Source organism: Sinohyriopsis cumingii, chromosome 12, assembly GCF_028554795.1.
Source record: "Sinohyriopsis cumingii isolate HCF-2022 chromosome 12, ASM2855479v2, whole genome shotgun sequence".
NCBI lineage: Eukaryota > Metazoa > Mollusca > Bivalvia > Unionida > Unionidae > Sinohyriopsis > Sinohyriopsis cumingii.
The window spans coordinates 29,880,222-29,893,072 of NC_142972.1; the positions used below are offsets into that span (position 1 = coordinate 29,880,222).

Consider the following 12,851-nt stretch of genomic DNA (forward strand, 5'->3'; position numbering starts at 1 on the left):
GCATACAATATAAATAAATTTACATAACACCTACCTACCCTTATAAAGAAAAAGATTTCATAAAATAAAAGCTTTATTTTGCATATTAGTCAAATATACATATGATACATATTATGAATATTTAATTTAATTTAATTTGTTTTTAATATTATTTTTGTTATATACAGCTAGGCGGCTAGTTCAAAGGCTTTGACTGGCGGCCGAGTGAGAAAATGTACTGATATTTAGTGATTGAATTCAGAGGCAGAAAGACCCAGTTTTAAAACCTAGCGAGACCTCTGTTTAAAGATATCATATATTATGTAAGTTTTTATGATAAATAGTTGTCAGTATACTGTAAATAAACAGTCTGGTGAAATAGCGATCAATGAAAACTTCTGGTAAATGCTAACAGGTGGCAGCAGAGAATGAAATAAACACCAATTAAACGTCTTCCTGTGTGAAAGTCACGTTCTAATCCTTTAATTCCGTTTCAGTGTAAACATTATAATCACAACATATTCTGTTCATTGAAAACATGAAAAGAGTCAATTGACCGTCACATCGAAACCTGTGAGTACTTCTGTAAGAACCTAATTACATGTACATGCCAGCTTTGTTTTGATCAACAACTTAGGGAAGTGTTTGTTGCATTAAAAAAAATCGACTACAAGAGACCTCAGGTGCTGGATTAAGGGTCTTGGAGCTGCCTTTGACATAAAGCAAAACAGTAACAGAGACAATGACGATAATAGTGACTTCGAATGTTTCAGTGAAACTGATGTCATTAATGCCAAGGCTGTTTGAGAGAAATTCGTACATACTCATGGTCCTGAGATGGGCGTTTCTCTTGATGATATGGAGGAGTGAATTTGTGCTGACAATGATTGCCCCACAGCCGAATACATGTCAGATGAAACTATAATTATTTCTATAGCGAACAAATTTGCAGCAGAAGACGATTCTAACTGGAGTAACACAAGTGTTGAAAGTGATGCAGACACAGATGTTGCACCCCCCACCCCTCTGCAAAGGAAGTAATCAAATATTTTGATATTGCCATAAGGTGGCTGGATACCCAAAATGTTGACTACGTAAGGCTTATGCAGTTGAGAAATCTGAGGGATTTTGCTCGGCGGCAGAGAAACCAAGGAGTAACACACACAGAAAAAATAACTGATTTTTTCAAAAAGTGAATTGATATTTGTCAAGCTTGGTACAAACAGCAAGTATTAACTTGTTCTAATTTACATTGTTTTAAATTTGTAGACCAATTAAATATGTTAGTACTGATTAACCCTTGTGTTTTTTTTTTGTTTTCATTTTACTTCTATCACATTCAAATCTATCTATCTATCTATCTATCGTTCGATCGACACTGTTTCTCGAAAAGAGTCGACCTTTTGTATATAAAAAACGTCTAATTTGGATCAAACAATAAAACTAGAATGTATCCAATTCAGCATAAAAATTAGTGACGTAGTACACAATGTGTGAAGTGGTACACATGTTAAGCGAACGGAAACCACGTGGAATAATGTTTTCGATGATCGCCTCAATATACTGTAATTCATCCTGGAATTAATGTTGAACTATGAGGAAATAATAAAGTACACCGTTATGAAGAGATATTTATTAACAGTTAATCTCAGAACGATTATAAAGTGAGTATTCAACAGTATAATCTGCCTACCCACCCGCCTTATTTCTCCGTTATGTCGTCAATCACTTTATTGGTTTTGGGCTTATGTTATAGGTCCCTCGATAACTCGCGCCTCACTTATAGTGCGGTCGATGTTTCTGGACCCCGATGTACGCGAGTTATCGAGGGAGTAGTGTACTATGGGTAATGAAACATTGTATCTATTTGCTGAATTGTTCCAAAATTAGTGACGGTTTTGATAAACAACTTTTTTTAAATATTCATTTAATCTTTCTCAGAGTAAGAATCATTAAGTTGAGTCAAGGTCATATCAGGACTACATGATATTTATTGTGTGCAAATTGGTAACAAACTTCTATTTTTTCCAGAAGAATGAACTTTTGAACCTCATCCAGGAATCTGTTTTGCATCTTAGTTGTATAACTGATATTTTGATACATTTTGTTGGGCTTAAAACACTTGACACATTAAGTTGTATTATGTTGGGACCAGTTTGGGCTGAATTTTATTTTATTCAGATTATTGAATTCAGGTTTTGTTTTCTTCCCTGGAAATACAAGTGTTCTGACAAAATTCTTGGACAAAGACATTCACTGGAATTTATACTGAAGTCATAAGTGGAATAATATTTTCTGTGATTCAACAAGAGACTGTTGACACATCTGCACTTCGTAAATTATTACAGACATCATCACCTTCAATTTCAGATCTATTCGGGACTTGAACTGAGTTTCATTCAGGACTTTTTATTACTAGGTCTTGTGTTTTTAATTCTTGGATTTTTTTGTGATTTAATTTGCAATACCATAATTTTTTTTTCTTCTCATTTTTCACTTTCTATTGTAGGGAAATAAATTATTTGTTAAATTTTACAATGCTTGTTGTCTTCACTCTTTTCTGTTTCTTATATTAGGAGCATATCCTCATAACAGAAAATTGGGCGCTCATCCTTGGGATACAAATTTTGCTAAAATATTTCTGAAAACTTTGCTTTTGAAATTTAAATGCCTCTAGTTTCAGAATTTTAAAATTCAAAATATTATTTCACATTTTAGAAATCTTTAGTGAAATCAGGAAGCTTTTTACAGTGCCATCAAAAGTGGAGATCATTATTTCAATTCCTACCCAGGGACAGTTAGACTTCTTGAAAAAAGATGAATTAATTCAGCTTGCCAGAAAATATGATCTTTCTGAGGCTAATGCTTCTTTAACAAAGCAAGAAATAAAAAACATTTTGATCCAGTATTTGGTGGAAAAAATTTTTTTTGGATAAAAGTGCTTTGGTTTTGTTCAGTAAGTCTGTATCAGACTCTAACATAACAATAAAGGAATTAAAATTAAGATACAAGATGGAATTCGAGTTAAGAAAGCTTGAACTTTAGAAAGATAAATAGGAAAAAAATGCAACTGGAGAAAGAGGAGAAACAAATGCAAATGCAATTAAATAAGGAGGAAAGAGAGAGGAAAATGCTGTTGAAGAAAGGGGAGAGAGAGAAACAAATGCAGTTACAGAAAGAAGAAAAACAAATGCTATTGGAGAAAGAGGAGATAGAGAAATAAATGCAGTTACAGAAAGAAGAGGAACAAATGCAAATGCAACTAGAATTGCAGAGAGAAAGAGAGAAGGAAGAAAGGGAATATCAATTTAGATTAAGAGAATTAGAGATGGCAAGTGAAAAGCACACTCCCACTTTACATATAATTCAAATTTTGATGTTACAAAGAATATTAGGTTAGTGCCCCTTTTAAGAGAAAATAAATTAGACAAATATTTTCCTCATTTTGAAAAAATTGCTGAAAATTCGAAATGGCCAAGGGAACATTGGACTCAATTATTACAGAGTGCACTTTTTGGCAAAGCCTGAGACATTTGTGCATCGCTTTCAGTACAGCAGAGTGCTAACTATGATCTGGTTAAGAAATGCATCTTAATGGGTTATGAGTTAGTCCCAGATTCTTATCAGCAAAAATTCAGGAACTATGAAAAAGAAACTTGACAAACTCGTGTCAAATTTGCAAGAGAAAAAGAGCAGCTATGTGATAGGTGGTGCTTAGCCAAGAAAGTTGATCAAGATTACAAAAATCTAAGACAACTTGTATAACTTGAAGAGTTCAATAAATGTGTCCATAGTGAGTTACATTAAGACTTATCTTGATGAGCATAAGGTTGAAACCTTGGAAAATCCTGCTTGTGCTGCTGATGAGTATTCCTTAGCTCATAAAGTTTCTTTTGTAAGCAAGTCTTCCACTCAGCAGTCTTCTGGTAAAGAAAAATTTCAGCCAAATACTAGCCCTTCTAAATTTTAATCTGGTACAATTTTTGTAAATCAAGTTTCTGATAACAATGATCAGAAATCCTTATTTCTTCCTATGTGTACTTATTGTAAGAAGAAAGGACACATTATTTCTGATTGCTACAAATTGAAAAATAAGCAACAGAATCAAGACAGACCTATTCCTAATGTTCTTATTTCTAAGAGGTCAAGGTCACAGTCATGTATTGAAAGCAATACATTTGTTGGGTTTAATAAGTCCCAGTCTGATTTTATTATGGAGAATTATTAACCATTTATGTGGAAGGGTTCTATATCACTCTTGGATGATTCAGCCATTCCCATCCCTATTAAAATTTTAAGGGACACAGGAGCTTCTTAGAGTCTTTTATTATCAGGTACTTTGTTTTTTTCTGAGAAGTCTTCTTCTAATGAGAGTGTTCTTATTCAGGGAGTAGAGTGTGGCTTTGTTAATGTTCTTCTCCATTGTGAAAATTTATCATCAGACTTAGTCTCAGGACCCATGACAGTCGGAACAGAGTTTTCTGTACCCATGGATGGCAATTCATTTATTACTAGGCAATGACCTAGCTGGAGATAAGGTTGTGGTTAATCCATTTGTAACTGACAAGCCTTGTTTGGATCAGAAAGAAGTCGATCCTATTGAAAAAGAATTCCCTGATTTATACTCAGCTTGTGCAGTTACTAGAGCTATGGCAAAGAAAGCTCTTGACAGTGATGTTGATAAGAAAAGTATTCCTTTAGCTGACACATGTATTGGTCAGACTTTTGATGAGGTAATTTTCACTCCTTGTTTAGATCAGTCAAAGGGTATTGATCACAGGGATCCTCTTTTAACTACTCATTCTCTTTATTCTAATCAGGGTGACAAACAACAATCACTTGTCATTGAACAAGAAAAAGATCGTGAGACCACCTGTTTGTTTCAAAGGGCAATTAGTGAAACTGAAGCCACATAAGTACCTGTTTGTTATTTCATTAAAAATGGGATTCTTATGAGAAAATGGAGACGTGCCGAGGTACCAGCTGGTGATGAGTGGTCAGTGAGCTATCAAATTGTAGTTCCAAAATCATACAGACAGGAAATACTTAATCTCGACCATGAAACTCATTTGGCTGGTCATTTAGGGATTATTAAGACTTATTACAAGATCTTGAATAACTTCTATCGGCCAGAAATTAAAGGTGATGTTTGTAAATATAGTAGATCTTGTCATACTTGTCAAATGGTAGGAGAACCCATTCAGAAGATACCTAAGGCTCATCTGTAACCTGTTCCTGCATTTGACAAACCATTTAGTAGAATTATAGTAGATTGTGTTGGTCCCTTACCTAAGACCAAACCTCTGTCTGCGGCGGTTCGAGTCTAAGATTCAGCCAATGTGGGCATGTGAGAAAGCTTGCCAGTAGGTTCTCTTGGGTCGGTGGTTCTTTCCGGGGTTTTCCGGGTTCTTCCTCCACCATTAATACTGGCTGCCATGTATAGCCTACCGTGCTGAAAAATGGCGTTAAACCCCACAACAACAACAACAACAACAACCTAAGACCAAGTCAGATAACCAATACTTGTTGACTATAATGTGTGCATCAACAAGATTCCCAGAGGCAATTCCTCTGAGGAATATTAAAACTAAAACAATTGTAAAAGCTTTGATAAAGTTTTTCACTCAGTTTGGCCTTCTCAATCTGTCCATTCTGATCAAGGGTCAAATTTTATGTCTGGAGTTTTCCAGCAAGTTATTTTTACTTTTGAAAATTGAAAACCCTTTTTGAATAGCTTCTTTTTTGGCTTCAGTATTTTGAAATTTTGCTCTTTTAATGACCTTAGATTTGGGGTGCCAGTAGATCTCTTTCCTGGAAAATGGTGTTTAGGTAAGTGGGGACAGATTTGTAAAACCCTTGTACATTATTTTGGCCTTTTTCAAAAATATATTTGTTCATGTATTGGTAACACTTTGAATATTTGCAAGTTTTTTACATGCCCTTTCCTGGAGTCTGGAAATTTTTCTCATATTTCTAGCAGTTCTGTTCCCCCAAATTATATTACAGTAGTCAAGATGTGGTTGAATGTAACTTTTGTAAAATGTTACTCTGTAATATAATAGAATGAAGGAGCCAAAGATAAGTGTTTATTTTCTTTGAAATATAATTTACATGATGAGACAATTGCCGGTTATTACCATCAAGTATTCCAAGAATTATATCTAAACATGTCATTTTCAGATCAGTGTAGATGTATTTATTCCTCTAGCAGTAATGATGACAACACAACCAGCATAATAAATGTCCTATGATATTTATTGCACTTACTAAATAATTTCAGTCCTATGCCATTTATAGCACTCACTGAATAATTTCAGTCCTATGATATTTACAGCACTTATTGAATAATTGCAGTCCTGTGACATTTACAACACTGATTGAATAATTGCAGTCCTATGACATTTACAGTACTCATTGAATATTTGCAGTCCTATGACATATATACCACTAATTGAATAATTGCTGTCTTATAATACATGTATAGCACTCATTGAATAACCTGGGAGGCCCCGAGTGGCCGAGTGGTTTAAAGCACTCTCCGCTATGGATCACTGCCATCTCACCTCTGTCTGCATGGGTTCGAGTCTCGGATTCAGCCAATGTGGGTACATGAGAAAGCTTGCCAGTAGCTTTTTGTGGGTCAGTGGTTCTTTCTGGTGTTTTCCCGGGTTCTTCCTCCAACATTACATTGAATAATAGCATTCCTATGACATTTATAGCACTAATTGAATAATTGCTGTCTTATAATACATGTATAGCACTCATTGAATAACTACAGTCCTGTGACATGTATAGCACACATTGAATAATCGCAGTCCTCTGACATGTATAGCACTCATTGAATAATTGCATTCCTATGACATGTATAGTACTTATTAAATAATTGCAGTCTTATTATATATATATATATATATATATATATATATATATATATATATATATATATATATATATATATATATATATATATATATAGCACTCATTGAATATTTGCAGTCTTAGCTCGCAAAGACTCCAATAAGAATGAAATATTTTTGAAAGTTTCAAAATTTTAGATGGAAATAAGCACTCAAGTAAGATTTTTCTATACATCATACCTGTGTATATATGATAATTAGTTATCATTCCATGCCAGCTAGGAAATAGTGATCGGCAAATCAAATAGCAAATAATTTAGATAAATGGGGTCTTAATTCTATAATTGGCTTCTCAACAGTTTTTGTATAATTTTTATATGATTTAAATTTCAAAATTGTTTAATTGTAAATTGGAACTGAGTTTCACATGCCATTAAAGAAAGTATGTTTATCACATGACTGCCATAATAATTAGGTCAGTATTTATAATACCCCCTGTTATTTCAAGATGTTCTAACGTTCATATCGTGTTTTAATACATACTTATTTTCTGAACTGTAGCATGTGTGTTGTATGAGTGAAACTCCACGTTATGAATTGCTTACCTGCCATAACACTTGTTATGCTAAAAACATGATTGTCATAACACTTGTCATGCTAAAAACATGATTGTCATAACACTTGTCATGCTAAAAACATGATTGCCATAACACTTGTCATGCTAAAAACATGATTGCCATAAGACTTGTCATGCTAAAAACATGATTGTCATTAATCTTCAGTAAAAGAAAAAAGCCACCACTTCAGTAAGTACCGATAGCATATATAAACTTCAGTAAGTACCGATAGCATATATAAACAGCAGTCATAAACAGCAGTCATGATTGGAGCTGAAGTAAAACTATCATTGGGGCAGTTTAAATAGCAGCAATTAAAAGGCAAAGAGGTCTGGTATAAAACAACATTTCATGTATTACTTAATTGGCTGACAATAGCTAGTGTGATTTATTAAGTACTTTGAAGACTTGTGTGGTTGAGCCCATTTTGCTAATTTGCATAGGTAAAGTTCACAAAGTGAAACAAGTCAGTATAGGTAAATCAAAGAGATGCTAGATGTGTGTTGAAGAACACAAGTTGTTACATATCATTGCCTTGAATGAGAATTTTTAAGCCATTTTTATTAAATATTATTGACAAGTTTGTGAACAGTGGCAACATTTCATTGAAGTCAGATTTTACTCCATATAAAGTACAAAGCATGATTATTTCAGAAGACAGAATAGTGTTCAAATGTGATTCATTTTTGAAGGCGATTCAGGAAGCAATTAGCTATCAGCTATGATGGAGTTTTACTTTATGAAGCACACCAGTAAGAGGAGGAATTTCATTCTTTGCACATCCTGCAAAACAAAATATCAACATATATCATTCATGTGTGTAACATATCTGTTGAAATAGGAGTACCACCTGTATGTAACATATTTGACATGCTGAATTAAACACTTGGATTATGTGATGTCTATTCATTTTTCTGTAAAGACAAGCATATCTGTGATCAGACTGCATCAGATAGTTTTCACATTGCAAAAATTATGTTCATGCAAAACAACTCTGTTCTGACCATGATTCAGAGAATCCAGCAGAGAAGTTTCAACATCATTCATCCAGTCTCTAGTGAGTGTAGTGATGAACTCAAATGACACTTTCTTTACCATCAAACCCCTTATTGAGCTATTGACAGCAGCAAAGACAGCATCTTATTAAGCCTATATTTTGCCATCCAATCATCTTTAAGGATAGAAACGTTGTGTATGTTTTTGATGTCAGTATGGTTGTGATCATGTGAGTGTTTGTACATACATGTATTTGTATGGCTTTTTTAATTTTAATCTCACAGTGGCTTTATTTAAGATGTCAGAGCACAGCAGTAATATATATTTATATATTTATTAATGTGAATTTATGGTTTTTATGGGTTTGAATTCTCATGGTTTGGGGGAAAGTTATGTTTTTTTGGTATTTAATCAGAAAAAAAATCAGTTATCATGTGGCCTCTCATTTAGGGTCTGTAGCGAGATTAGGAAAAAACACAAAAGAACCCATCACAATATCAGACTTGCACTAAGTTAGGATATTTTGTTATCCTAATGACCAACTGACCATGTACTCAAAGATATAATTGTATTTAATAATAATAATAATAATAATAATAATAATAATAATAATAATAACGATCATCATCATCATTTAATATTAATAATCTATCAGTTGAGAACATTTCATCAACTTTATTTTGTCCTAAAATTTGTTTTAGATTCCCAACATAACTGATTACTCCATGACAGGCCGAACATATAGGTACTTCAAAGGAGACCCACTCTATCCTTTTGGCTATGGACTGTCCTACACAGAATTCCACTATGATTCCATCAGCTTTGTGGGTTCTATACAGGCTGGAGAATCCCTAGTAGTGAATGGAGAAATTACCAATTTAGCAGGAATTGATGGGGAGGAGGTCTGTGAAATTGATTGATTTTTAATTGTTTGATTGAAGTTGACCACATCAGGTACCTATCAAAACATATTAGTATCTTCACTTTGGAGATGACTAAAATATTGATATTGTATTGAATTATATAGAGAATATTACTTGTATCGAGTGAATAACAAATTTCATTGAATGGGTGAAAATACTCGAGTTTTTCACCCACTTGAGGAAATATATCCATTATTCACATATAAAACTCCGATTTTCTTCTCTTTTGTTCAAACAAATGGTTATTCCAGTAACCATGTTTTGGACCCAGGGAAGGTACTTTCAACGAGGATTAGTCACACATAGATGGAATTTATATGAATGTCTATTGACTGGAGTGAAAAAAAAATAAAAAATTTACTCTAGTAAAGAATTATTTCTCTTGGAAAATTCACTAATTGACAGACTAGCATACAATAAAAAAAAATCATAATATATACTGCAAGGGATATAATAATTTGTATAATGGATTCAGGCTCCAATGATGTATGTTTTCTTGTTAGAGTTTTATCTTTGTAGTCACTCTCCTTATTAACAATATGAAACAGTATGAATTTTTATTAACACTATATTGTGTTGGTGAGAGCTGCTTTGCTGTTATTGTATTATTGATTATGTAAACACTAGGTAAATCCCAAGGAAAGTGTACACATACCATTACAAAAAACCATATTCTTGTAGGTTACTTGGTGTAAGTTCAGTTTCAAGGTTTTCATCCAGCTTATATAATTTCTCTCTCTTACTCCAGATTTCTGACAAATTTTTATCTTAAAACCAAGCCGATTTGGGTATTTCCAGGTAATGCAAATGATAGCATCTGAACTCAGATTTACTTAGAATATATTGTGTATGCTACTGTAATTTGATTGAATAATGGCCATGGCAATTTTTCATTGAGTATTCCCAAAAGGACAAATATTGCTTAGCATACATTATATGACTTAGAGGTTAGAGATTGGAAATTTAAGACATTAATTATTGATGGAGGGAGTAAGCAGATGGCTGTATTTTTATTTCTTCTCACCAGGTGGTACAGGTGTACATTTGGTGGCCAGACACCCGAGAGCAGATGCCTCAAAGACAACTGGCTGCGTTTGACAGATTTTTTATCCCTAGATTCTCCTCACTACAGTTTAAATTTACCATTCAACCAGAAACTATGGCTGTCTAAACAGATGACAAGGGATTTGTAATTCAACCAGGTATACAGTTCAAATTTACATACATGTGTCTTCAGTACTAGTCCACAATTCACACAAATATCAGTACTCTTATTAATCCAACTCAAAATTATTGCATTTCCATTGTATCATAGCCTTAGATCATCACCCATTGTATTGTAACATAGCCTTAGATCATCACCCATTGCATTGTAACATAGCCTTAGATCATAACCCATTGCATTGTATCATAGCCTTAGATCATCACCCATTGCATTGTAACATAGCCTTAGATCATCACCCACTGCATTGTATCATAGCCTTAGATCATCACCCATTGCATTGTATCATAGCCTTAGATCATCACCTATTGTATTGTATCATAGCCTTAGATCATCACCCATTGCATTGTATCATAGCCTTAGATCATAACCCATTGCATTGTATCATAGCCTTAGATCATCACTCATTGCATTGTATCATAGCCTTAGATCATCACCCATTGCATTGTATCATAGCCTTAGATCATAACCCATTGCATCATATCATAGCCTTAGATCATTCTCATTGTATTGTATCATAGCCTTAGATAATTACCCATTGCTTTGTATCATAGCCATAGATCATAACCCATTGCATTGTATCATAGCCTTAGATCATTACCCATCACATCATATCCCTAGATTATTGCCTATTGCATTATATCATAGCTTTTAATCACCACCCATTGCATCATGTCATAGCCTTGGATCACCACCCATTGCATTGCCTTAGATCATAACTGATTGCATTGTACCATTAGCCTTAGATCATAACCGATTGCACTGTATCATTAGCCTTAGATCATTACCCATCACATCATATCATAGCCCTAGATTATTGCCTATTGATTGCATTATATCATAGCTTTTAATCACCACCCATCACATCATATCATAGCCTTGGATCACCACACATTGCATTACATCATAGCCATGGATCATTACCCATTGCATTATATTGTAACACCCCATGTGTTATATATCGAATAGACCAGAGTTCAGGACTTAAAAATACTTTTTATAAATAATAAAGGTGAGAAAGAACATGCCTTTCAATATTGCATAGTGGCTTTACATCAACACAGTGTTTGTCACAACACTATCAACGTGTGATAATATAGAGCAGTCTGGTTTGTCTAAATACCAAAAATTCCTGTGCATATTAACAGATAAATTTATTAGATTGACTGTAGCACTTTCTGATATAGTATCTCAATGAAAAAGATAATTTTAGTACTTGTGTACTTGAGCAGTGTGGTGGGAGATAACAGTGGCTTTATAAAGAATTATATGATAATTATAAAGCATTTAAACTCTATAGCAATGATGTAATAAATCTACTTAAAATTTTATATAACAATTTGATTCAATTTTGAGATTCTATAGTATCAAAGTTAATGTTCGTTATGTAAAAAAAAATATAATTTATGTTTTTTGATTGGATTTAGAATTTATGGCCAAATTCTTTTCTACTTATATGTTCATACTTTGCCACTCTGACAGCTATCTGCTGGTGCACTGTCTGCACTCATATTTATAGACTCCTATTCACATCACATGACCTTAGTTAGCCAGTCATTGTTTATCCTTCTCAGGGCTAGCCATGGTGATAACCAAGTCAACAGTTCAGACTGTATGGGAAAATCACTCTGAACACAAAATTTAGACAGAATTAAGTTTTCCTCTCTGTGTCTGTGGTGTGTGTTCTTACTTGTAATCTGATCTATATATTCATACCTATGATTACGTAGAACTGAATAAAATGGACAAGTGAATTTCAATGCAAATCGAGCAAGAGTGCAATGTACCAATGATGCAATGAGTCGTAATACAGTTAGAAATAGCCGGGCTATCTATCAAATGCATACTATTGTGCACATTAAAGTAAAATATGTTCTACATAGCCAAGAAATTACAATAATGAACATTTACATTAGTTCTAACTTATCGTTCAACAAAAGTCTGACAAGAGAAATGTGATTCTTCGGCTGGGCACATTGATTCAGTCACTATCCTGCGTCTCCGCTGTTTTGGTAACAAACTCCACTGGATGGTTGAAGTCACTAATTTATGGACTGTACTCATATTTCTGGCTCTGATATTCCAAATTTCAGAAAGGTAAGTTAATTCACTTCCTAAACTATTGATGAGAATTTCCAGCACAGCACACGCATGGGCCAACATGGAAATGAATAGGGCAAAATAACCACTAACATGCAAACTTCTTTCCACTTAATGCTGATGTTCCAGGGCTTGTAGAACTGTCAATGTCTTTAGA

At 33.7% G+C, this 12,851-nt stretch overlaps 1 protein-coding gene across 1 annotated transcript; it reads left to right on the forward strand.

The window, feature by feature from the left end:
• Positions 1 to 9,174: 9,174 nt before the first annotated feature.
• On the forward strand, positions 9,175 to 10,543 carry LOC149786173 (uncharacterized). The gene is made up of 2 exons (XM_089975899.1): positions 9,175 to 9,351; positions 10,400 to 10,543. Exons 1-2 carry the CDS (start codon positions 9,175 to 9,177, stop codon positions 10,541 to 10,543), a joined length of 321 nt encoding a protein of 106 aa, XP_089832025.1.
• Positions 10,544 to 12,851: the final 2,308 nt, after the last annotated feature.

What these genes read in the sequence shown, in the direction of transcription:
- LOC149786173 (XM_089975899.1), top strand. Translation starts at nt 9,175, where the DNA reads ATGACAGGCCGAACATATAGGTACTTCAAAGGAGACCCACTCTATCCT. An exon ending in CAGGAATTGATGGGGAGGAG is followed by an intron (nt 9,352 to 10,399) that starts GTCTGTGAAATT and finishes TCTTCTCACCAG; the next exon opens with GTGGTACAGGTGTACATTTG.